We start from the raw sequence: 23,458 nt of genomic DNA, 5'->3' as shown, positions 1-23,458 counted from the left end.
TCTTGAGGACTTCCTTCCATCTGCCATTGAGATGGACATTTGACTTGTTTCAGTTTATTGGAGTTTTAATCCTTTGTCAGCACATGACTGCTCTATGGTATCAAAAAGGTTATTTAATTTATAAAGCTTCATCTTACCACCTCATGTCTTCTCTTAGATCAAGCAATGTTCAGAACTGTCCTGGTTAGAGAAGAGCTACATCGCTATGGCAATCTTGTCTCTCCTGGTCGTCTTAGGCACCAATATTGCAAGTATTGTACGTCAGAGCAAAGCTGAAGAGACACAAGTGGACTGGGAGGGTGTTGCCATCTCAGGGATACAGCTCATTGGTGTAGGTATGGCCCGTTCAGTCTCTGCACATCAGTAAATTACAACGTGTGACTGGAAACTGCCGTGAGTAGTTCAGGTGGACAGTTGGGTCGTGTATTTTACTCATTTCCTTAATGCTGGTGTGATGTGTGGAAAGATAATATTTTCTTCAAATGTTGACAAAGGAATGTTGGTAATTGCTTAAACAAAGATTGACATTTTCTGGAGATGTGCCCTGCCTGTCACTGTTTAATCTACATGGATTTTATTGCACTTTGAGATTAAACATTATTATAGAAACACAGAGCCTTACAGCACAAAAGCAGGCCCTTCAGCCCATCTATTCCATGCTGAACTACGAATCAGCCCAATCTCATCGACCTGCACCCGGAACATATCCCTCCATAGCCTTCCCATCTACCTACCTATCCAAATTTCTCTTAAATGTTGAAATCCTACCCACATCCACCACTTGTGCTGGCAGCTCGTTTCACACTCTCACCACCCACTGAGAGAAGAAGTTTCTCTTCATGTTCCTGTTAAATATTTCCGCTTTCACCCTTAATCCATGACCTCTAGTCGTAGCCTCACCCAGCCTCAGTGGAAAAAGCCTGCTTGATTTACCCTTTATTGCATATTTTTCCTTTTTCTTCCTGGTTCTGTTTGTAGTGTTTTTGCATATTGGTTGTTTGTCTGTCCTGTTGGGTGTGGTCTTTCTCTGATTCTATTGTTTCTTAGTGGTAGGGTCCCTTTACAGATGGTAGAAGTTGTGCAGAATGATGTTTTGGATTATCAAAGTGCAAATATGAATGGCCGCAAGAAAGGGAATCTCAGGGTTGTGTATGCTGATGTATCTGTACTTTGCTAATCCAACACATCATTCTCCACAACTTTCGCTATCTTCAAAGGGATCTTACTGCTAAACACATCTTTAATTCCCCCCACCACACTCTCTCTGCTTTTTGCAGAAATCGCCCCCTCTACGATTCCCTTGTACGTTCATCCCTCCCCACAAATCTCCCTCACAACACTTACCCCTGCAAGTGACAGAAATGCTACACCTGCCCATGCACCTCCAGGCAGGGCCCTAAACACTCCTTCCAGGTGAGGCAGCACTTCACCTGCGAATCTGTTGGTGGTGTCTATTGCGTCCGGTGCTCCCGATGTGGCCTTCTCTACATTGGTGAGACCTGACAGAATTTGGGGGGACTGCTTCATCGAGCACCTCTGCTCCATCCACCAAAAGTGGAACTTCCCAGTGGCCAAACATTTTAATTCCCATTCCTGTTCTGACATGTCGGTCCACGGCCTCCTCTTGTGTCAAGATGAGGTTACGCTCAGGGTGCACTTTGCACCTGCTTATGATCTCCACCTGGTGCCCCCTCCACCTTCCCCTTGTCCCATGGTCCACTCTCCTCTCCTATCAGGTTCTTTCTTCTCCAGCTCTTGACCTTTCCCACCCACCTGGTTCACCTATCACCTTCCGGCTATCCCCTTTCCCTCATCCGCCGCTCCACCTTTTTATTCTGGTGTCTTTCCCTTTCCAGTCCCGATGACGGGTCCTGGCCTGAAATGTCGACTGTTTATTCATTTCTATGGATGCTGCCTGACCTGCCGAGTTCCTCCGGTAAAGCGTGTGTGTTGCTTTGGATTTAGAGCATCTGCAGAATCCATGCTGCTTTAGGGAGTCTCAGGATAGAGGGAGGTCCATTTGGAATGGAGGTGAGGAATTTCTTTAGCCAGAAAGTGGTGAGTCTGTGGAAGCCAAATTATGGTATATATTTAAAGTGAAGGTTGATAGATTAATGGTTAATAAAGGTGTCAAAGATTATGGGAAGAAGGCAGGAGAATGGGATTGAGAGGGATAATAAATCAGTCATGATGCAATGATGGAGCAGACTTGATGGACCAAATGGCCTAATTCTGCTCCTATGGCTTATGGTCTTGGGATCTAATTTGTAACTACTGACTGATCCCAACCAGCTTAGTAAAATATTGTGTCCAATAGAGACAGGGTACTGTAAACATCTTCAATCTGAATTTCAAATCAAAACCCGCCAGGGTAGGAAGTGATCACTCTCAGTCTCCCTTTGTTCTCTGAAAGCCACATCCAGTGATTCTTCCTTCCTCACTATGGGTCAGCTCCAGATTCCCAATCCCGTTTCTCCCAGTTCTCCTCCAAAGAGATTGTACCGCATCAACATTTCGGTCCAGGTCTGACTGCATCAATGATCCAGTCCAGGTCTGACTGTTCGATCCGGGTCTGACTGTTCGATCCAGGTCTGACTGCAACAACGTTCCAGTCCAGGTCTGACTGTTTGAGCCGGGTCTGACTGCAACAACGTTCCAGTCCAGGTCTGACTGTTCGATCCAGGTCTGACTGCAACAATGTTCTAGCCCAGGTCTGACTGTTTAATCTGGGTCTGACTGCAACAATGTTCCCGTCCAGGTCTGACTGTTCGATCCGGGTCTGACTGTAACAATGTTCTGGTCCAATTCTGACTGTTCGATCCGGGTCTGACTGTTCGATCCAGGTCTGACTGCAGCAACGTTCCAGTCCAGGTCTGACTGCAACAATGATCCAGTCCAGGTCTGACTGCAACAATGATCCAGTCCAGGTCTGACTGTTCGATCCAGATCTGACTGCAACAAAATTCTGATCCAGGTCTGACTGTTCGATCCAGGTCTGACTGCAGCAACGTTCCAGTCCAGGTCTGACTGCAGCAACGTTCTAGTCCAGGTCTGACTGCAACAATGATCCAGTCCAGGTCTGACTGTTCGATCCAGATCTGACTGCAACAAAATTCTGGTCCAGGTCTGACTGTTCGATCCAGGTCTGACTGCAGCAACGTTCCAGTCCAGGTCTGACTGCATCACCGTTCCAGTAATGGTGTGGTACCCAGCAGTGTAGTACCTGGAAGTGGTCTCTTATGATCTGGTTCTACCCCTAGGCTGAAGGTGTTATAATTGAATTCACACAGTATACGGAATATGGTAGATGAACTTTTGTCACAGTTACAGATCGGCATGTAAGACGTTATGGGCATCACTGAATCATGGCTGAAAGAAGATTACAGTTAGGAGCTTAACGTCCAAGGATACACATTGTAATGGAAGGACAGGCAGGAAGGCAGAGGATGTGGTGTGGCTGTGTTGGTAAAACATTAAATTAATTCATTAGAAAGAGGTAACATAGGGTTGGAGGGTGTTGAAATTTTGTAAATAGAGCTAAGAAACTGCAAGGGGAAAAGTACCCTGATGTGAGTTGTATACAGACCCCCAGACAGTAGTAAGGATGTGGTCGATGAATTACAATGGGAGATTGAAATGCATATCAAAAGGGCAACATTACAGTAGTCACTGGGGATTTCAATATGCAGGTAGATTGGGAAAATCAGGTTGGTGCTGGATCCCAAGAGGGGGAATTTCTAGAATGTCCACGAGATGGCTTTTTAGAGCAGCTGATGGTTGAGACCATATGGGATCAGCTATTTTGGATTGGGTGTTTGCAATGAACTGGAATTGACTAGAAAGCCTAAGGTGAAGGAACCCTTATGGAAATATCATAATATGATCGAATTCATCCTGAAATTTGAGAAGGAGAAGCTAAACACTTCTCCATTAGTATTACAGTGGAATAAAGGGAATTACATAGGCATAAGGGAGGAGTTGGCCAGAATTGATTAGAAAAGAATATTGGCAGGGATGATGACAGAGCAGCAGTGGCTGGAATTTCTGGAAGCAGTTTGGAAGGTTGTAAGACTTGTACATCCCAAAAAGGAAGAAGTATTCTAAAGGCAAGATGACACAACCGTGACTAACAAGAGAAGTCAAAGCCAACATAAAAGCCAGAGAGGTCATATAATAATATAATAAAGCAAATATTAATGGGAAGTTTGAAGATTGGGAAGCTTTTAAACACCAACAGAAGACAACTAAACAAGTCATTAAGAAAGAAAAGAAGGAATACAAAGGTAAGCTAGCCAATAATATTAAAGAGAATGCCAAAAGTTTCTTCAGATACATAAAGTGTAAGAAAGGCAAGAGTAGATATCAGACTGCTGGAAAATGATACTGGCGGGGGGGCGGGTAGCAATGGGGGACAAGGATATAGCAGAAAAACTGAGTAAGTATCTTGCATCAGTCTTCACTAGTAGTGTGCCGGAGGTTGAAGAGTGCAGGCGGCAGAAGTGTGTGAAGTTGCCATTACTAGGGAGAAGGTTCTAGGCAAACTGAAAGATCTGAAGGTGGATAAGTCACCTGAACCAGATAGTATACACCCCAGGGTTCTAGAAGAGGTAGCCGAGAGATTGTGGAGGCGTTAGAAATGATGGAACATTGTGAATGCCACTCCTCTCTTCAAGAAGGAAGGCAGGCAGAAGAAAAGGAAATTTAGGCCCATTAGTCTGACCTCAGTGGTTGGGAAGGTGTTGGAGTTGATTGTTAAGTATGTGGTTTTGGGGTACTTGGAGGCAAATGATAAAATAGTCTGTAGTCAGCTTGGTTTCCTCAAGGAAAAATCTTGACTGACAAATCTGTTAGAATTCTTTGAAGAGATAAGAAGGAGGATAGTTAAAGGAGAATCGGTTGATGTTGTGTACTTAGATTTTCAGGCCTTTGACAATATGCCGCCTGAGGCTGCTTAGCAAGCTATGAGCCCGTGTATTACAGGAAAGATTCTAGCATCAATAAAGCAGTGGCTGATTGGCAGGAGGCAAAGAGTGGGAATAAAGGGAGCCTTTTCTGGCTGACTGCCAGTGTATAGTGGTGTTCCACAGGGGTCTGTATTGGGACCGATTCTTTTTATGTGATATGTCAATGATTTGGATGATGGAATTGGTGGCTTTGTTGAAAAGTTTGCAAATGAGATGAAGATAGGTGAAGGTGCAGGTAGTTTTGAGGAAGTAGAGAAGCTACAGAAGGTCAGACATACTAGGAGAATGGGCAAAGAAATGGCAGATAGAATACAGTGTCAGTTATGCACTTTGGTAGAAGAAATGAAAGGGTTCCCTATTTTCTAAATGCTGAGAAAATACAAAAAAAAACTGAGGCGTAAAGGGACCTGGGAGTCCTTGTGCAGGATTCCCTAAAGGATGATTTGTAGTTTGAGTCTATGGTGAGGAAAGCAAATGTGATGTTAGCATTCATTTTAAGAGGACGAGAATACAAAAGCAAGGATGTAATGTTGAGACTTTATAAAGCACTGCTGAGGCCTGGCTTGGAGTATTGTGAGCAGTTTGGGGCCCTTATCTTAGAAAGGATATGCTGAAACTGAAAAAAGTTCAAAGGAGGTTAAAGAAAATTATTCCGGGATTGAAAGGCTTGTAATATGAAGAGTGTTTGATGGCTCTGTGCCTGTATTCACTGGAATTCAGAAGAATGAGGGGTGGCCTCATTGAAACCTACTGAATGTTGAAAGGCCTTGACAGAGTGGATATGGCCAGGACGTTTCTGACGGTGGGGGAGTCCAGACCAGAGGATAGAGCCTCAGAATAGATGGGTGTCCTTTTAGAATGGGGATAAGGAGGAATTTCTTTAGATGAGGAGTGGTGAATCTGTGGAATTCATTGTTACAGGCGGCTGAGGAGGCCAAGTCATTGAGTGTATTTAAGGCAGAGGTTGATAGATCCTTGACTGGTTCAGGGCATGAAGGGATACGGGGAGAAGGCAGGATATTGGGGCTGAAGGGAAAATGGATCAACCATGATGAGATGGTGGATCGGACTTGATAGGCCAAATGGCCTAATTCTGCTCCTATATCTTATGATATTAGTCTCGTTAATGCACGCTGATTAAATAATTTTATAAACTAAACTTGTTCTTACTTTTGCTTGTTTCACTACAATATTCATACTGTGTTAAAGCACCATCCACTCAGCAACCTCATCATATCCAAAGTCTCTGACTGCTGCTGATATTAACATCTGTTAGTGTCCATCCAACTCTAGTTGCTGAGGTCTGTGATCGCGCCCTATCCAGTCCTTTCAACATTTGGTAGGTTTCAATAAGATCCAACCCCCCCCCCCCCACCGCTCATTTTTCGAAATTCCAGTGAGGACAGGCCTAAAGCTACGAAACACTCCTCATGTGTTAATCCCTTCATTCCCAGAATCATCCTCATAAATCTCTTCTGGACCCTCTCCAATGACAACACATCCTTTCTGAGATATGGGGCCCAAAACTGTTAACAATACTTCCAACTGCAGCCTGACTAGTGTCTCATAAAGGCTCTGGATTGTCTCCTTGCTTTTATATTCTATCCCCCTTGAAATAAATACCAACGTTGCACTTACCGCAGACTTCCCCCTTATTACATGCCTAATCCAGCTCCCTTTGCGATGTCAACCCCACATCTTGGCTACTATTTGGAGGCCTATATATGATTTCCATAATGGTTGTTTTTACCCTTGTAGTTTCTTAACTCCACCCACAAACATTCAACATTCTCTGACCCTGTGTCACCTCTTTCTAACGATGTAATTCCATCTCTTACCAACAGAGCCACACACTGCCGATGCCTTCCTGCCTGTCCTTTCAATGCAAAGCACACCCTTTGATGTTAAGCTCCTAACTATGGCCTTCTTTCAGCCACGACTCAGTGATGACCACAACGTCATACTGACCAATCTGTAATAGCGCCATGGGTTTATTCACTTTTTTCAAATGCTACACGCATTTAGATACAGGTCCTTCAGTCTGGCATTCTTCACCCTTTTGAATTTTGCCTCTGTGTTACAGTTTATCTTTCTGCTCTGTCTACATTTGTACCCAATCATTGCCCTGTCCGCCCTTACGTTCATGTTACACCCTTCATCTACTGGTAAACCAGCTGGCTCATCCTCAGCTCTATCAATCTGGTTCCCATCCCCCTGCCATATTAGTTTAAACCACTCACAACAGCTCCAATCACCTTAAAAAAATCCCCCTCATATTCACATGCCTCTGATCATCCTGTACACCTCTATGAAGTCACTTCTGATCCTCTAAGAGAAAGCCCCTAGCTTGCTCAGCCTTTCCTCATAAGACATGCTCTCTAATCCAGGCAGCAGACCGGAAAATCATCTCTGTACCCTCTCTAAAACTTCCACATCCTTCCTATAATGAGGCGATCAGAACTGAATACAATATTCCAACAGTGGTGTAACCAGGGTTTTATAGAGCTGCAACGTTACCGTGCCTTTCTTGAACTCAACCTCTTGATTAATGAAGACCATCACACCATTAAACTTAACCGAAGTTCAACTTGCGGGGGAGCTTTGAGGGATCTTTGAAATGGGACCCCAAGGAAATGGTGTCTTATTGCTAGCATTCTAATCTGCATCAAGTTCCAATCAAACATCATCTCAATTCATGCCTGACGTCGCCTTATGGTTAAAAATTTGTCTTTTGCAAATGTTTCCTGACCAGGTCCCTCCTTTCCTGGGATCTCGGCACTGTGTGCTCCTGCCATTCATCCGTTGTATCTGCAATGGGAAGTCTGGGTGACTATAGGAGTGTTATTACATGAGGGACTGTCAGTGCCTCTGCGACTGACACAATACTCTCTGCCCCCACAGTGTTCTGCATTTACTATGTGTTGCGTGGGGTGCTGCAGGAGAACCAACAGGAGCTGGGGGCCTTCGTTCTGTCCGTGTTGTTGGTCTTGGTCCGTTCCATTGTGAACTTCATTGTGGCTAGACCGGAGGAAAAGAAAACTGTGCAGGTGAGTATCAAGGCTTCTCTACCAACTGCCCCTCGTTCCTCCGAGCATCTCAGAGACCATAGCACCATACGGCAGTCTACAGCTCCTTGGGTAATCTGAAATAAAAATAAAATGCTTGGAATATTCTGCAGATTAGGCAGCATCTGTGGAGAGAGAAACAGTTTATATGGAGCCCAACGGGAAAACCTACAAAAGGGCCCAGTCCGTCACGGGTAAAGCCCTCCCCACCATTGAGCGCACCTACACAAAGCACTGTCACAGGAAAGCAGTGTCTGTGATCACGGGCACAGACCATCCAGGTCAGGGTCCCTTCTCGCTGCTGCCATCAGGCAGAAGGTGCAGGAGTCTCAGGACACACACTACCAGGCTCTTGAACCAGAGGGAATAATGTCACTAACCCCAATACCGAGCTGTCCCCACAACCTATGGACTCATTTTCAACAGCTCTTCATCTCGTGTTCTTGATAATTATTGCTTTCTCCTCCCCTCTCACAATCCCTTTCGACCCCCTCTTGACCTCTTGACCCCTTCTTGTCTCTCTGCCCCTCCCCCCATCTCCACCACCCCATCTCCATGCCGCTCTCTCCCACACCTCCCCTTCCTCACTCCCACCTTTCACCTCTCCCCCCTCTCCCCCCTCTCCCCCCCTCTCTCCCCCCTCTCCCCCACTCTCTCCCCCACTCTCTCCCCCCCTCTCCCCCCTCTCCCCCCCTCTCCCCCCTCTCCCCCTCTCCCCCCCTTCTCCCCCCTTCACACTGTCCCTTCCCCCTCCCCCTCTCCCTTCTTCCCCTTCTCCCCCTCTCTTTACTGTGAATGCTCGCAAGAAAATGAATCTCAGGGTCTATGTCACTATATATATATATATATATATATATGTGTGTGTGTGTATGTATATCCAGTATACATACATGTCACTATGTACAATGTACTTTGATATTAAATTTACTTTGAACTTTTGAATATTGAAATTCCACTCCCCAGATCTGAGCACAAGATGGAAATGGACATTTAAGAGAAGTTTGGATAGGTACAGGATGGCAGGGTTATGGAAGGCTATGGTCTGGGTGCTGGTTGATGGTTGGTGGGACGATGCAGAGTAACAGATTGGCTTTGTCTAGATGAGCTGAAGGCCCTGTTTCTGTGTCTATGACACCAGCGTCATTCGGCGGAAGACACCTTGTTGAAGGGTCATTATTGAGGAACCAGCACAGAATCAGAGGGCCATGCTGCGTAACCAACATCATTCTAATGCAACATTAGTTGTCATATCAGCCAATAACTCACAAAATTACTAAAGTCATGACACCAACCTGAGAATATTTTCACTTTTAATTTGATTGTGCCACTACAACAGTTTCCAAAGCTGCCTCTTGTGAAAAGTTCTTTTTGAAATATCAGAGTGTTTCACAAGTCTATTCGGAAGGACCCTCCCTGCTGGGAAGGCAGCTGTTTTCAGTAACAGATTGCAGTGTTGTGACATTTTCCTGTTGGTATGGGGATTAGACACTCATTTTATTCAATTCCTTTATCTGTTGAGGAGAGGTGGGGACTGAGCAGATGGGCACAGCAAGTGTTAGAACAGAACCTCAAAGATGCTCCCTCAGCTTGCCCTTCACTGTTTGGGCAGGGTTCTGTTCTCTTATCTCATTTCTGTTGTTTATTTATACATGATTCTAATTATGGAATAGGAAGACCTGTATAAGGAAACACTGATGGGTGGCTGTGGTAGAACGGTGCAGTGAGTCCATTGGTTGTGATGCCAAGGGTGAAGAAACCCAGATAGAGTAGGTATGCAGGTGATGGGCAGATGGAAACGGGGTGGGGGAGAGGAGGCATGATTGGACTGGGTAATGAGGGGGTGAGCAAAGAGAGAGAGAGACCTGGGTGGGAAAGTCACATGGGAACGCTTATCTGAAAATGGAAAGTACAATGTCTACTCCATTGGGCTGCAGGGCAACCCAAGCAGAATGAGTCATCACTCTTAACGTGCAGTGGATATGCCGAGGACACGCAGGGCAGCTTGGAAATGGGAAGGCGAGCTGTAACAAAATATTGTGAAATTTATTCCTGATTCAGCACCAAAGGTATCTGCAATGAAAGGAGGCTGTATACATGTGTAATAAAAAATCTACTTTATTAGAATTCTGTTCAAAATTAACTACTTCAACAAAATACAGAATGAAATAATATTAAATAAAATGCAGAATACAAGGAGAATACTTATTTCTGTTGTGACACAGTGCTAACAGGGTCACAGGTATTTGACAACCTCCTGGCTCCCTTCTGTCAGTCTGTAGCTGAGCACTGGCCAGAGTCCCATCCTGGGACAAGGTTCCCCACCCCCTGCACAAAGCAGCAGGCCCTTTCCCCAAACCTCTACCCTGGTACTTTTCCGTTCCATAGTACCAGGCTGTACCTTCTTTCCTCTCATTATCGTCAACCTGGCACATATCTTCAAAACAGAGACAGAAGAATGTGATCTTCACTGTTATCTAATCTCTAGATAGTGTACTCCTGCACATTCTCAGGGCATCACCACATTCCAAACTGGCTCTACTTTGTCTTAAAACCCCCACTTTAAGTGCACCATTTTACACATACCAATCAGGAATCAAATGTGACTTCTAGAAAATGTAATTCTTCTTAGACCAGCACTTCTGCTGGGGCATAAGCTGCCGACAAAAGCTCACCTGTGTCTTCTGTCCTGGGCCAGTCTTTCAAGCTGTAGCTCATCTTCAAAGATCCGTCCTCTCAGGGATATCTTTAGAGCTTTTGTCGCTGTTTCTGTAGCTGATTTGTTTACAGGATGGGGTTGTTAACCCCATGCGTTACCCTTCTCCTTTAGGAGCCGAGTCTGGAGCCGTTGATGGTGGAGTGGATTCTAACAGGAGTGAAGTAATTTACACCTGGGAGTTGGGATGTCCTCTGTGAACAGAGCACAGGTTCTCTGCAAAACAGTGACTTGGTCCATTGCTTGTTCTTGCTGGACTACAAGAGGCTTTCAAGTGGTTCTTCAAACACTTCTGGTCCCAGACATCCCACCTCTCCCAGAAATTCTGGGAGTCTCCTGCATATTGATGGTGCTACCTCCCTGAAATGAGTTTTTGCAGGGTGGGATGTCTGTGGTACCTTTCAATACCAACATGCCCCTGGGCATAAACTTTGCACATTTCTACATCTTAAGCAGATGCTATGAGCAACACATACAAAATGCTTGAGGAACTCAGCAGGTCAGGCAGCATCCATTTAGAGGAATAAACAGTCAATGTTTCGGGCCAAGACCCTTCATCAGGACTGGTTAAAGTTTCCTACATCTGTTCTGTTGGACAAGTTCTCAATCGTTCTCAGTTTCTCCCCCCACGTCCACACCACCCTCAACCATGTCCACTTCTGAATCATCAGCACATTATTCCCTCAGCTGGTTTGTCCATGTAGACAGGGAGTTGTTGAAGTCCAAGCACTGACCCCTGCGACATCCCCCTGGTTATAATCGGAGAAACTCCCATTTACTCCCCCTCTGCTTTTTGCCTGTTCACGGTTCTCAGTCCATGTCGTTCTATTGTCCTGATGAAGGGTCTTGACCTGCAACATTGACCTGCTGAGTTCCTCCAGCATTTTGTGTGTTTTGCTTTGGGTTTCCAGCATCTGCAGAATCTCTTGTGTTTATTTTGTCTTCAGGTACCTCGTTCCTTGAAAAGGGAGACACAGGTAGATAGGGTTAAGATTAGTTTTATTTATCACATATACATCAAAACATTGAAGCATATGGTGAAATGTGTCATTGGCATCAAAAGCCAGCACAGTCTGAGGATATTCTGGGTGCAACCCACAAGTGTTGTCATGCTTCCATCACCAGCTGACTGACCCTGACTGCTACGTCTTTGGACTGGAGCACCCAGAGGAAACCCACGTTGTCATGAGAACATACGAACTCCTTACAGACAGTGACAGGAATTGAACCCCAGTTGTTGATGCTATAAATCCAAGACGTAGACTACAGGAGTGGGGATGCCATGTTACTACTGTATGAATGGTTGGTCTGGCTGCTCTTGGAGGATGGGGTGCGGCTCTGGTGACCACACTGGAGGAAGAGGGAAGGAGTGAGAGAGCGTGCAGGGTGTAGCCCGGGCTGGAGACTTCGAGTTCAGGAGAGACTGTCACCCCAGGGCAAAGGTGGCTGAGAGCTGATATGCTACAGGTTTACAAGATGATACGGTAGAGAGTGGGGATGTCCAAACTTAGGACTTTATTCCCTAGAACGTAGGAGAATGAGGGTTGGTTTGATAGAGGTACAGTATAAAAAATGATGAGGCATATAGATGGCAGCAGGCTTTGTCCACTGAGGCTGGGTGAAACCAAATGTAGAGGTCATGGGTTAAGGGCGAAAGATGAAATGTTTAAGGGGAACATGAGAAGGATCTTCTTCAGTCAGAGGGTGGTGAGAGTGTGGAACGAGCTGCCAGTGAAAGTGGTGGATGTGGGTTTGATGTCAACATTTAAGAGAAGTTCGGATAGGTACATGGATAAGAGGGGCATGGAGGGCTATTGCCCAGGTGCAGGTCGATGGGACTAGGCAGAATAACAGTTTGGCACAGACTAGATGGCCTGAAGGGCCGGTTCCTGTGCTGTAGTGTTTGTTATAAAGTGAGAGGGAGAAGATTTAAGTGTCCCTCCACCCTGCCACTTCCATCCCTGTATCCCTCTGTCCTCACTCCCTACTGAAATCTGTTTGATCTGTCGTGGTCTGTCCTGTGACCCGAGACATTGACTCACTCTGTCTCTCTGCATGCACTCTACCAGGTACAGTGAGCCGCTCTCTTCTACAATTGGGAAACGTTCCGAGCCTCTTTTGCTTTCCTCTCGAACCTGGACCCACCTCTGTTGCTGGAGCCTGGTGTCCCTCCTGCGGGTGGGGTTGAGCTGCTGTCCTCAGTCTGGGAGCTGAGGGGGGTCCCCACAGTGTTGTCTGACAAGGGGGTCCGGGTTTTAGAACCCGTGGAGATGAGGGGAGTAAAGTGAAATGTATAACTGTTGTTCCAAATCGGGACAGTACACAGGTTGGAGGGGTTCTGTGCCATTCATTGTTGGTAGCAGAGATTGTGGGTGTGCGAGGAGGTGCCATACTGGTCTCGTTGAGTAATTGCACTGCCTTTTGTAGAGAGAGTCGTAGAAGCAGGTCATTCGACCTAACAGCCCCATGCTGACCAAGATGTTCATCTAAGCTAGTCCCATATGCGCGTTTGGTCTGTGACCCTCTGAACCTTTCCTGTCCACAATAGCTGCCCAGTATCCCTCTAAATCTTTTCTGTCCATGTACCTGTCCCCTATCCCCTGAACCTTTCCAATCCAAGTACCTGTCCCGTATCCTCGGAATCTTTCCTGTCCATATATCAGTCCAAATGTCTTTTAAATGTCATTAATATATCTGGCTCGCTCCATTGACCGATTACCTTCTGGGTGATAAAGGTGCCTCTCTGGTTCCTATTAAATCTCTCTTCCCTTCCACCTTCATCCTATGCAACATCCATCATTAAGGACGCCCATTACCCAGGACGTGCCCTCTTCTCATTGCTATCATCAAGGAGGAGGTACTGGATCATGAAAACACACAGTCAATGATTTGGGAACATCTTCTTCCCCTGCACCATCAGATTTCTGAATGGACAATGAACCCATGAACTTTACTGCACTTCTTCCCCTTCCATTTTGCACTACTTATTCAATGTAATATTTTGTTGTAATTTATAGTATTTTAATTATGTATTGCACTGTACTGCTTTCTTTTTAAATCTTTTTATTAATTTTTCAAAATTATACACTCAATTACAAAGTGGGTACAAAGAGATTGGAAAAATGTTCATCAGCATATATAAAATGAATTTTAAGTAACATAGATATAAAAGACTTCCAAACTCATAATGAGATTAATCATTAAAAAAAGAAATAAAAAGAAAAAAATATATGAACAAAAAAACCCCAAAAGAAAAAGAGAAAAAAAAAACACAAAAAAAAGCAAAACAGGGCTAGACCAACAGCTTGTATCAGACACGTTCAATAAATTCGTTAACTCCGCTCCTCTCATCATATAATTTAAGTTTAGAAAAAAGATTTGGAAAGGTCAGATTACATCATATGAAAATGTTGCATAAAAGGTTTCCAAGTTTCTTCAAATTTAACAAGGGTCAAAAATATCACTTCTAATTTTCTCTAAATTTAAACTTAATATGGTTTGAGAAAACCATTGGAATGTAGTTGGAGGATTAGTTTCCTTCCAGTTCAACAAAATAGATCTTCTCGCCATTAAAGTAACAAAAGCTATCATTCGACAGGCTGAAGAAGACAAAGATCTATGTTCTACCATTGGCAATCCAAAGATTGCCATAGTAGGATGGGGTTTTAAATCGAAGCATAGAACTGTTGAAATACTATCAAAAATGTCTTTCCAATATTTTTCCAAAAGAGGACAGGACCAAAACATATGAGTTAAAGAAGCCACTTCAGAGTGACATCTATCACAAGTAGGGTTTATATGGGAATAAAAACGAGCTAGTTTATCTTTGGACATATGAGCTCTGTGTACTACTTTAAATTGTATTAATGTATGTCTAGCACATAGAGAAGAAGTACTAACTAATTGAAAAATTTTTTCCCATTTCTCTATAGGTAGGGAAGTTGAAGTTGCCTTTCCTATTCATTTTTGATTTTATCAGATATATCTGGCTGTAATTTCATAATTATATCATAAATTATTGCTACTAATCCCTTCTGCAAAGGATTAAAACCTAAAATTTTATCAAAAATGGTAGAAGGATTTGAAGTCGGAAAGGTAGGCAACATAGTATTTAAAAAATTTCTTATTTGTAGGTATCTAAAAAAATGGGATCTAGGCAAATCAAATTTCTCAGATAACTGCTCAAAAGGCATAGTTATCCAGAAATAGATCACGAAAACATATTATACCTTTTGTTTTCCATATCAAAAAGGCTTGGTCCATTACCGAGGGTTGGAAAAAGAAATTAGATATAATAGGGCTTGATAACATAAATTCATTCAGGCCAAAAAATTTACGAAATTGAAACCATATTCCCAATGTATGTTTAACTATAGGGTCGAAAATTTGTTTATTCAATTTAGATAGTGCAAAAGGCAGTGAAGCTTCTAAAATGGAAGCTAAAGAAAACCCTTGTACAGAATGGCCTTCAAGGTTTACCCAATGTGGGCTTGGAGTTGTATTCCAATCTTGAGTCCAAAATATTAAGTATCGGATATTAATTGCCCAGTAGTAAAATCTTAGGACAGGCAATGTCAAACCACCCTCTTTCTTAGATTTCTGTGAGTATTTTTTACTTAATCTGGGATTTCTGTTTTGCCATATATAAGAGGAAAATTTAGAGTCAATAGTATCAAAAAAAGATTTAGGAACAAAAATCGGTATCGCTTGAAATAAATATAAAAATTTGGGTAAAATAATCATTTTAATAGCATTAATATGGCCAATCAGTGATAGAGACAAAGGGGACCATTTAGTAATCAGTTGTTTAACCTGATTAATTAATGGTAAAAGGTTGAAATTGAATAGATCCTTATGTCTCTTAGTAATTTTAACTCCCAAATAAGTAAAATAATCAGTAATCACTCTAAATGGGGGAGTTTCTATAAATGGGAACCTGCATATTTAATGGAAAGAGTTCACTCTTACCTAGGTTCAGTTTATAACCAGAAAAGCTACTAAACTGAGCAAGCAAAGTTAATACTGCCGGACAACACACATCAAAGTTGCTGGTGAACGCAGCAGGCCAGGCAGCATCTGTAGGAAGAGGTGCAGTCGACGTTTCAGGCCGAGACCCTTCGTCAGGACTAACTGAAGGAAGAGTGAGTAAGGGATTTGAAAGTTGGAGGGGGAGGGGGAGATCCAAAATGATAGGAGAAGACAGGAGGGGGAGGGATAGAGCCAAGAGCTGGACAGGTGATAGGCAAAAGGGGATACGAGAGGATCATGGGACAGGATCTCCCCCTCCCCCTCCAACTCAAATCCCTTACTCACTCTTCCTTCAGTTAGTCCTGACGAAGGGTCTCGGCCTGAAGCGTCGACTGCACCTCTTCCTACAGATGCTGCCTGGCCTGCTGCGTTCACCAGCAACTTTGATGTGTGTTGCTTGAATTTCCAGCATCTGCAGAATTCCTGTTGTTTGCGTTTAATACCGCTGGAATAGATTTTCCTGGGTTAGAAATACATAATAGTAGATCATCTGCATATAGTAATAATCTACGAGTCTCATTTCCACGGGTAATACCAAATATATTAGGGGAGTCATGAAGGGCAATAGCTAGCGGTTCCAAGGCAATATCAAATAGTAGTGGAGGCACTGTACTGCTACCACAAGACATCATATTTCCTGACATACGCCAGCGGTATTGAACCTGATTCCAATATCCTCTACTTCTTGATTTATCAACTCTGAAAAACTGTGCGCCCCTCATGATTCATACACCTGTGAATGACCACCTCTCAATCTACTCCAAAGAGTAAAGCCCCAGCCTTTCCAGCCTTTCCAGCCTCTCCCTCAAGTCCTGGCTTGTGAATCCTTTCTGCGCTCTGTCCAGTTTATTAGCATCTTGCCTGTAAGAGGACCACCAAACCAGAACATAGTAGTCTGAATGTAATCTCACCAACCGCAACAGAATGTCTGAACGCCCTGATGGTACGTGCTCTAGCCACTGTGTCCATGGTGGATGGAGGGATTATGTAGAACATAGAACATACGGGACATTTGGCCCATGATGCTGTACCAACCTTTTAACCTACCCCAAGATCAAACTAACCTTTCCCTCTGACATAACTCTCCATTCTTCCATCATCCTTATGGCTATCTTATGAATCTCTTAAACGTCCCTGAAGTATCTTCCTCCTCCGCCACCCCTGACAATGCATTCCATGTACCTGGCACTCTCTGTGTAAAACAAATAAACAAACCCACCTCTGGCATCCCTCCTATACTGTCCTCCAATATGCCCTCCCCCCGTATTAGCCATTTCCACCCTGGGGAAAAAGTCTCTGGCTGTCCACTCGATCTATACCTTTGATCATCTTGTACATCTGTGAAGTCATCTCTCATCCTCCTCCTCTCCAAAGGATCACTCAGCCTTTCCTTATAAGACCTGCTCTCTAATCCAGGCAGCATCCTGGCACTTGTAGATGTCCTCCGCACCATCTCGATCGTTTTGGACGGTAGGGTCTGTGCTTAGTCCTGCACAATTTTGGGCTGCTTTTGTGAGTGTTTACTCGGTGGGTGGGGGTTGAGGGGGATACTGAAATTTTGGATGGCCAGGCTGCTGACTGACACACGATCACAGCATCAGACTGACCATGCTAGATTCTTCCGGTGTGTTTCAGGTCAAGTTTGGTTGCAGCATGGCGTTCGGAATATTTCTGATGTTTGTAAGTGTCGCCTACCTGATGAAAAGACCCAAACTCATGGCCTTCCGAGTAGGGGGGGCCCTGGAGAGTGAGCAGTCCCGCTACATCACCCAGAACCTCTGCTTTTCCTTGGTCACCTTTGATCTTCAGGTCCAGGTGAGTGTGTGTACGTGTGCTGTGAACACTGACCCCCCCTCCCAACACAGGGTGCAGCTTCCTACCAGTTACTCCATTATTGCCCTTGTGTTGTAGGACATAGGAGCAGTATGAGGTCGTCTGGCCCATTGAGTCTGCTGCTCCATCTGATCATGGCTGATCTGTTTCCCACTCAACCACAATCTCCTTCCTTCTCCCCACTAACCTTTGACACCCTCATTTATCAATATCTGCCTTAAATATACCCAATGACTTTACCCCCATAGGTAGACAGATACTATATTGATCCCAAACAAAATTAGTGTCACAGTAGCATTACAAGTGCACAGACATACAAATATTAGAAGACAAGTAAGAAAGAATAAAAATAAGTTACCTTAAAAAGTAGTATTCTAAAGGCAGGATAATGCAATCGTGGCTGATTAAGGGAAGTCAAAGCCAAGGCATGTAATATAGCAATTGTGTGTTTCTAGCGAAAATGAGGAAGGTGCAGGATAGATGCATTCCAAAAAGAAATAAATACTCAAATGGCAAAATAGTACAATTGTGACAAGGGAACGACCAAGTTAAAGAGCCCATGGCATTACAGGAAAGTTACTGGCATGGTTAGAGCGTTGGCTGATTGGTCGGAGGCAGGAAGTGTGAATAAAAGTATCCTTTTCTGGTTGGCTGCCAGTGACCAGATGTGTTCCACAGAGATCGGTGTTTGGACTGTTTCTTTTTATCCTGTATATTAATAATTTAGATGATGGAATAGATTGCTTTTTTTGCCAAGTTTGCAGACAATATGAAGATTGGTGGAGGGGCAGATAGTATTGAGGAAACAGGTAGACTGCAGAAGGATTTAGACAGATTAGGAGAATGGGCAAGAATGTGGCAAATGAAATACAGTGTTGGAAGATGTATGGCCATGCACTTTGGTAGTAGAAATAATTGTGCAGACTATTTTCTAAACAGGGAGAAAATCCAAAAATCTGAGATGCAAAGGGATTTGAGAGTCCTTGTGCAGAACACCCTGAAGGTTAACTTCCAGGTTGAGTCAGTGGTGAGGAAGGCAAATGCAATGTTAGCATTCATTTCAAGAGGTCTAGAATACAAGAACAGGAATGTGGTGCTGAGGCTTTAAAAGGCACTGGTGAGGCCTCACCTTGAGTATAGTGAACAGTTTTGGGCTCCTAATCTAAGAAAAGATGTTCTGGTATTGGAGAGGGTTCAGAGGAAGTTCATAAGGATGATTCCAGAAATGAAAGGGTTATCATACGAGGAACGTTTGATGGCTCTGGGTCTGCACTCACTGGAATTTAGAAGGATGGGGGGGAGTCTCATTGAACCCTTATGAATGTTAAAGGCCTAGACAGAGTAGATGTGGGAAGGATGTTTCCCATGGTGGGAGAGTCTAGGACAAGAGGGCACAGCCTCAGGGTAGAGGGGCATCCATTTAAAACAGAGATGCAGAGAAATTTCTTTAGCCAAAGGTGGTGAATTTGTGGAATTTGTTGCCATAGGCAGCTGTGGAGACCAGGTCATTGGGTGTATTTAAGGCAGAGCTTGATAGGTTCTTGATGGACATGGCATCAAAGGTTACCCGGGGGGGGGGGAGGGGGGGAGGGAAAGAGGATCAGCCATGATTGAATGGTGGAGCAGACTCGATGGACCAAATGGCCTAATTCTGCTCCTACATCTTAGGACCCTATATGGTGATCACTGCCTACGAAGGGTTTCTTTACCCTCTGCACCCTAATCAAATCCGGTTCATTACCAAGCCAAAATAGCTGATCCCCTGGTGCACTCAATCACAAGCTGCTCTAAAAAGCTATCTCATTGGGATTCTACAAATTCTCGCATGGGATCCAGCACCAACCTAATTTTCTCAAACTACCTGCGTATTGAACTCTCCCATGACTATCTAACATTGTTATTCTGACGTGCTTTTTCTATCTCCATTGGAGATTCAATTCCTTATTCCAAGGAGAATTGATTCCAGGGTCCATGCCCTTGGCTTTGTGTTGGGGAAATCACTAGACCAAGTCTTACCACCCTTCCCAAGGTCCGCACAGAGCTTGGGGGTTTTTGGGAAGGGTTGGGTAGTTTCAGTGGAGAGTGGGTTCACAAGTACCTTCTGCCCTGCAGCATTGCCTGTACATTCTCCTGACCCAAGCATGGACACATACAGCCGTGCAGCCTCACTAACATACGTCCCTCCTCCCTCAGCTCTGCCTGTACATTCTCCTGATCGCATTGCCTCCTCATCTCTCTTTGTGTGACACCATCATCTTGGCAGTGGGTATCCTCTGGGCAATCAGCAAAGCTTTACTTGGCCTCAAAGCGGTAAGTATAACGAGTGAAAAGCCTGCCTTCCTTTACATCCCTTTCACGTCACATCCAACAGAGGGTGCCAACCAGTGTTTCTCAATGTGCGAACAGTTTATACACAGCAATGAGTTAAACACCTTCTCAAAAATCACCCGAGATAGAAGCTTTATTCAGAGTTTTTATTCTTACTGTCGGATTTATTGGAGCTGGTTGTGGACTACAGGAGAAATGGAGACAGGCTAATCCCTATAGACATCAATGAATCTGGGGTTGAGAGGGTGAACAGCTTTAAATTCCACAGCATAAACATCACTGAGCATCTCACGTGGTCTGTACATACCGGCTGTGTGGTGAAGAAGGCACAACAGTACCTCTTTCACCTCAGACGGTTGAAGAAGTCTGGTATGGGCCCCAAGATCCTAAGAACTTTCTACAGGGGCACAATTGAGAGCATCCTGACTGGCTGCATCACTGCCTGGTATGGGAACTGTACTTCCCTTAATCGCAGGACTCTGCAGAGAGTGGTGCGGACAGCCCAGTGCTTTTGTAGATGTGAACTTCCCATGATACAGGACATTTACAAAGACAGGTGTGTAAAAGGGCCCAAAGGATCTTTGGGGACCTGAGTCTGCCCAACCACAAACTCTACCAATTGCTACCATCTGGGAAATGGTATAGCATCATAGAAGCCAGGACCAACAGGGTCCGGGACAACTTCTTCCACCAGGCCATCAGACTGATTAATTCATGCTGATACAATTGTATTTCTATGTTATATTGACTGTTCTGTTGTACATACTATTTAGTATAAATGACTGTAAATTGCACATTGCATAGTTAGATGGAGACATAACATAAAAATGTTTACTCCTCATGTATATGAAGGATGTAAGAAATAAAGTCAATTCAGTTCAATTCAACTAAGGTTAATACACAAACACAACACACCTTACCTTTTTTACTTGGCAGTCAGTAATCAGTGCGAGAAGTCGTTGGTGATGTAGCATGAGGATTAAAAAGAGCTTGGGGAATTTTTGGTTCTTTTCTTGGCAGGCGGCAATCTGCATGGGGCTAATAAAGAGAAAGGAGGTGTAAGTGGAGTGGCCATTGTTGGAGTAGGGCATTGTTAGAGTGGCACTGCTTTGGCTCAAAAGGCTTAGGCATGAACAAGCTTGGGCAAGCACAGGTGGAGGTTCTAAGTAGGTAAGAAAATTTCTAGTACATTTTTTTCTGGTAGTACATATCTAGTATGCTGAGAATGGGTCCAGGGTTAATGTTATGTTCTTTGTGTGAGATGTGGGAACTCTGGGAGACTGATAACTACATCTGCATGAGCTGTAGCTCCTTGGAGACTGTGTTAAGAAACCGGAGCTGCAGTTGGATGACCTTCGGCTTGTGTGGGAAATGAGGAGGTGATGGATTGGAGATGCAGGGAGATATTCATCCCTACCTTGCAGGAGCCAGGGACCTGAGTGACTGTCAGGAGAGGGAAAGGGAAATAAGCCAGTGGAGAGTACCACTGTGGACTTCCCCCTTGCTAGCAAACATGCTGCTTTGAATACTGTTGGGGTTGACTTAGCAGCGACCACATTTCTGGCACTGAGTCTGGCTGTGTGGTTCAGAAGGGAAGGGAAGGGGAGAGAAGAAGACTGCAGCCATGATGGGGGATTCAACAGTTAGAGGAGCAGACAGGAGATTCTGTGGATGTGAAAGGAACACCAAGATGGTATGTAACCTCCCAGATGCCAGGGCCAGGGATGTCGCGGATCAGGTCCACAGCTTTCTAAAGGGGGAGGGTGAACATCCGGAAACTCTGCTACATTTTGGTACCGATGACATAGGTAGAAAAAGGGAGGAAGTCCTGAAGAGAGAGTATAGGAAGTTAGGCAGAAAGCTGAAAAGCAGGACCGTCAGGGTATAATCTGTGGATCTCTGTCTGTGCCACGTGCTGGTGAGGGTAAGACAAAGTTAATTTTGCAGGTGAATCTGTGTCTGAGGAACTGAGGGTGCAGGGTTATTTACTATTTGTTTACTTTTTTAAAATTACTTGCACAGTTCATCTTCTTTTGAAAGACTTGTTAATGTGTAGTTTTTTCATAAATTCTGTTGTATTTATTTTCTTGTAAATGCCTGCAAGAAAATGAATGTCAGGGCAGTATATGGTGACACATACTTGCTTTGACACTTCAGTGTGGCTCTTTGCTAAAGCAGAAAGCTGTGGTGTTCAGTCACGATGTGACTGGCTATCAGTTTCTTAGAGGCTCAAAACGGTGAGGGTTTCGACGCCACCCTATTCCCTTTAACTGAACATTTGGCTTTGGCAATTGTTTCTGTTCCTCGTTTTTTCACTATTTTTAACAGGGTCATTGTTTATCCTGCAATTTAACAAATACCAGAATGACCTTATTGTCATATGAGTAAAGTGTTTCTGACGGCAGAGTCAGTGAGCAGACTGACCCTCTGAAGAGCAGCTAGCTTGGAGATGGTGATCGCTCTCTCCATCGTCATCCTCTGACTTTCTTTCACCTCACCTCACTATCTTGCCCTCTTTTTGCACTACTTACTTATTTTATTAAGTATCTTTTATTGTAACTTCTTAATTAAGTTTTTAATTATGTATTGCAAAGCACTGTTGCTGCAAAACAACTAATTTCACAAATTGTGTCAGTGATAATAAACCTGATTCTGATTCTTGTCACAGAGCACTACAGCACAGAAGCAGGCCCTTCAGCCCATCTAGTCCATGCCAGCCTGATCTTTTGCCTAGTCCCATCTGTACCTGGACTATATCACTCCATACCCCTCCCATCCGTGTACTTATCCAAAATTCCCTAGTGTTGCATTGAACCTGCACTTGCCGCTTGCGGTGGCAGCTCATTCCACTCTCACCATCCTCTGAGTGCTCACATACTTAAACCCATCACACCTCCTGGGTTATAGACTGCCAACAATAGCTCGCCAGAGTTCATTGTCATGGGCCAGTTCTTCAAGTTGTCCCCAGACCGTAAGATATAGGAGCAGAATTAGGCCATTTGGCCCATCGAGTCTGCTCTGCCATTTCATCATGGCTGATCCAATTTTCCTCTCAGCCCCAATCTCCTCCCCGTATCCCTTCATGCCCTGACCAGTCAGGAATCTATCAACCTCTGCCTTAAATATACATAAAGACTTGGTCCCCACAGTTGCCTGTGGCAAAGAATTCCACAGTTTTACCGCTCCCTGGCTAAAAAAATTCCTCCACATCTCCATTCTAAAAGGACACCCCTCTATTCCAAGGCTGTGTTCTCTAGTCTTAGACTCTCCCATCATTGGAAACATCCACTCCACATCCACTCTATCGAGGCCTTTCACCGTTCATTCTTCTGAACTCTAGTGAATACAGGTCCAGAGCCATCAAACACTCTTCATATGACAAGCTATTCAATCCTGGAATCAGTTTTGTGAACCTCCTTTGAACCCTCTCCAGTTTCAGCACATCCTTTCTAAGATAAGGGGCCCAAACCTGCTCACAATACTCCATGTGATGTCTCACAAGTGCTTTATAAAGTTTCAATATTACA

General features: G+C 44.2%; 1 protein-coding gene across 1 annotated transcript in view; it reads left to right on the top strand.

Moving 5' to 3' along the window:
- The window catches only part of LOC134337748 (uncharacterized), a 49,474-nt gene that overhangs the window by 16,340 nt on the left and 9,676 nt on the right, over window positions 1-23,458 (top strand). Inside the window, exons 3-6 of the mRNA XM_063032975.1 lie at window positions 158-335; window positions 7,866-8,011; window positions 17,406-17,585; window positions 19,797-19,913. Coding sequence (XP_062889045.1) covers window positions 158-335; window positions 7,866-8,011; window positions 17,406-17,585; window positions 19,797-19,913 — 621 coding nt within the window. The remainder of the gene's footprint in view (window positions 1-157; window positions 336-7,865; window positions 8,012-17,405; window positions 17,586-19,796; window positions 19,914-23,458) is intronic.

This window comes from Mobula hypostoma, chromosome 25 (assembly GCF_963921235.1).
Source record: "Mobula hypostoma chromosome 25, sMobHyp1.1, whole genome shotgun sequence".
Classification (NCBI taxonomy): domain Eukaryota; kingdom Metazoa; phylum Chordata; class Chondrichthyes; order Myliobatiformes; family Myliobatidae; genus Mobula; species Mobula hypostoma.
This window is presented reverse-complemented; position numbering and strand designations above follow the sequence as displayed.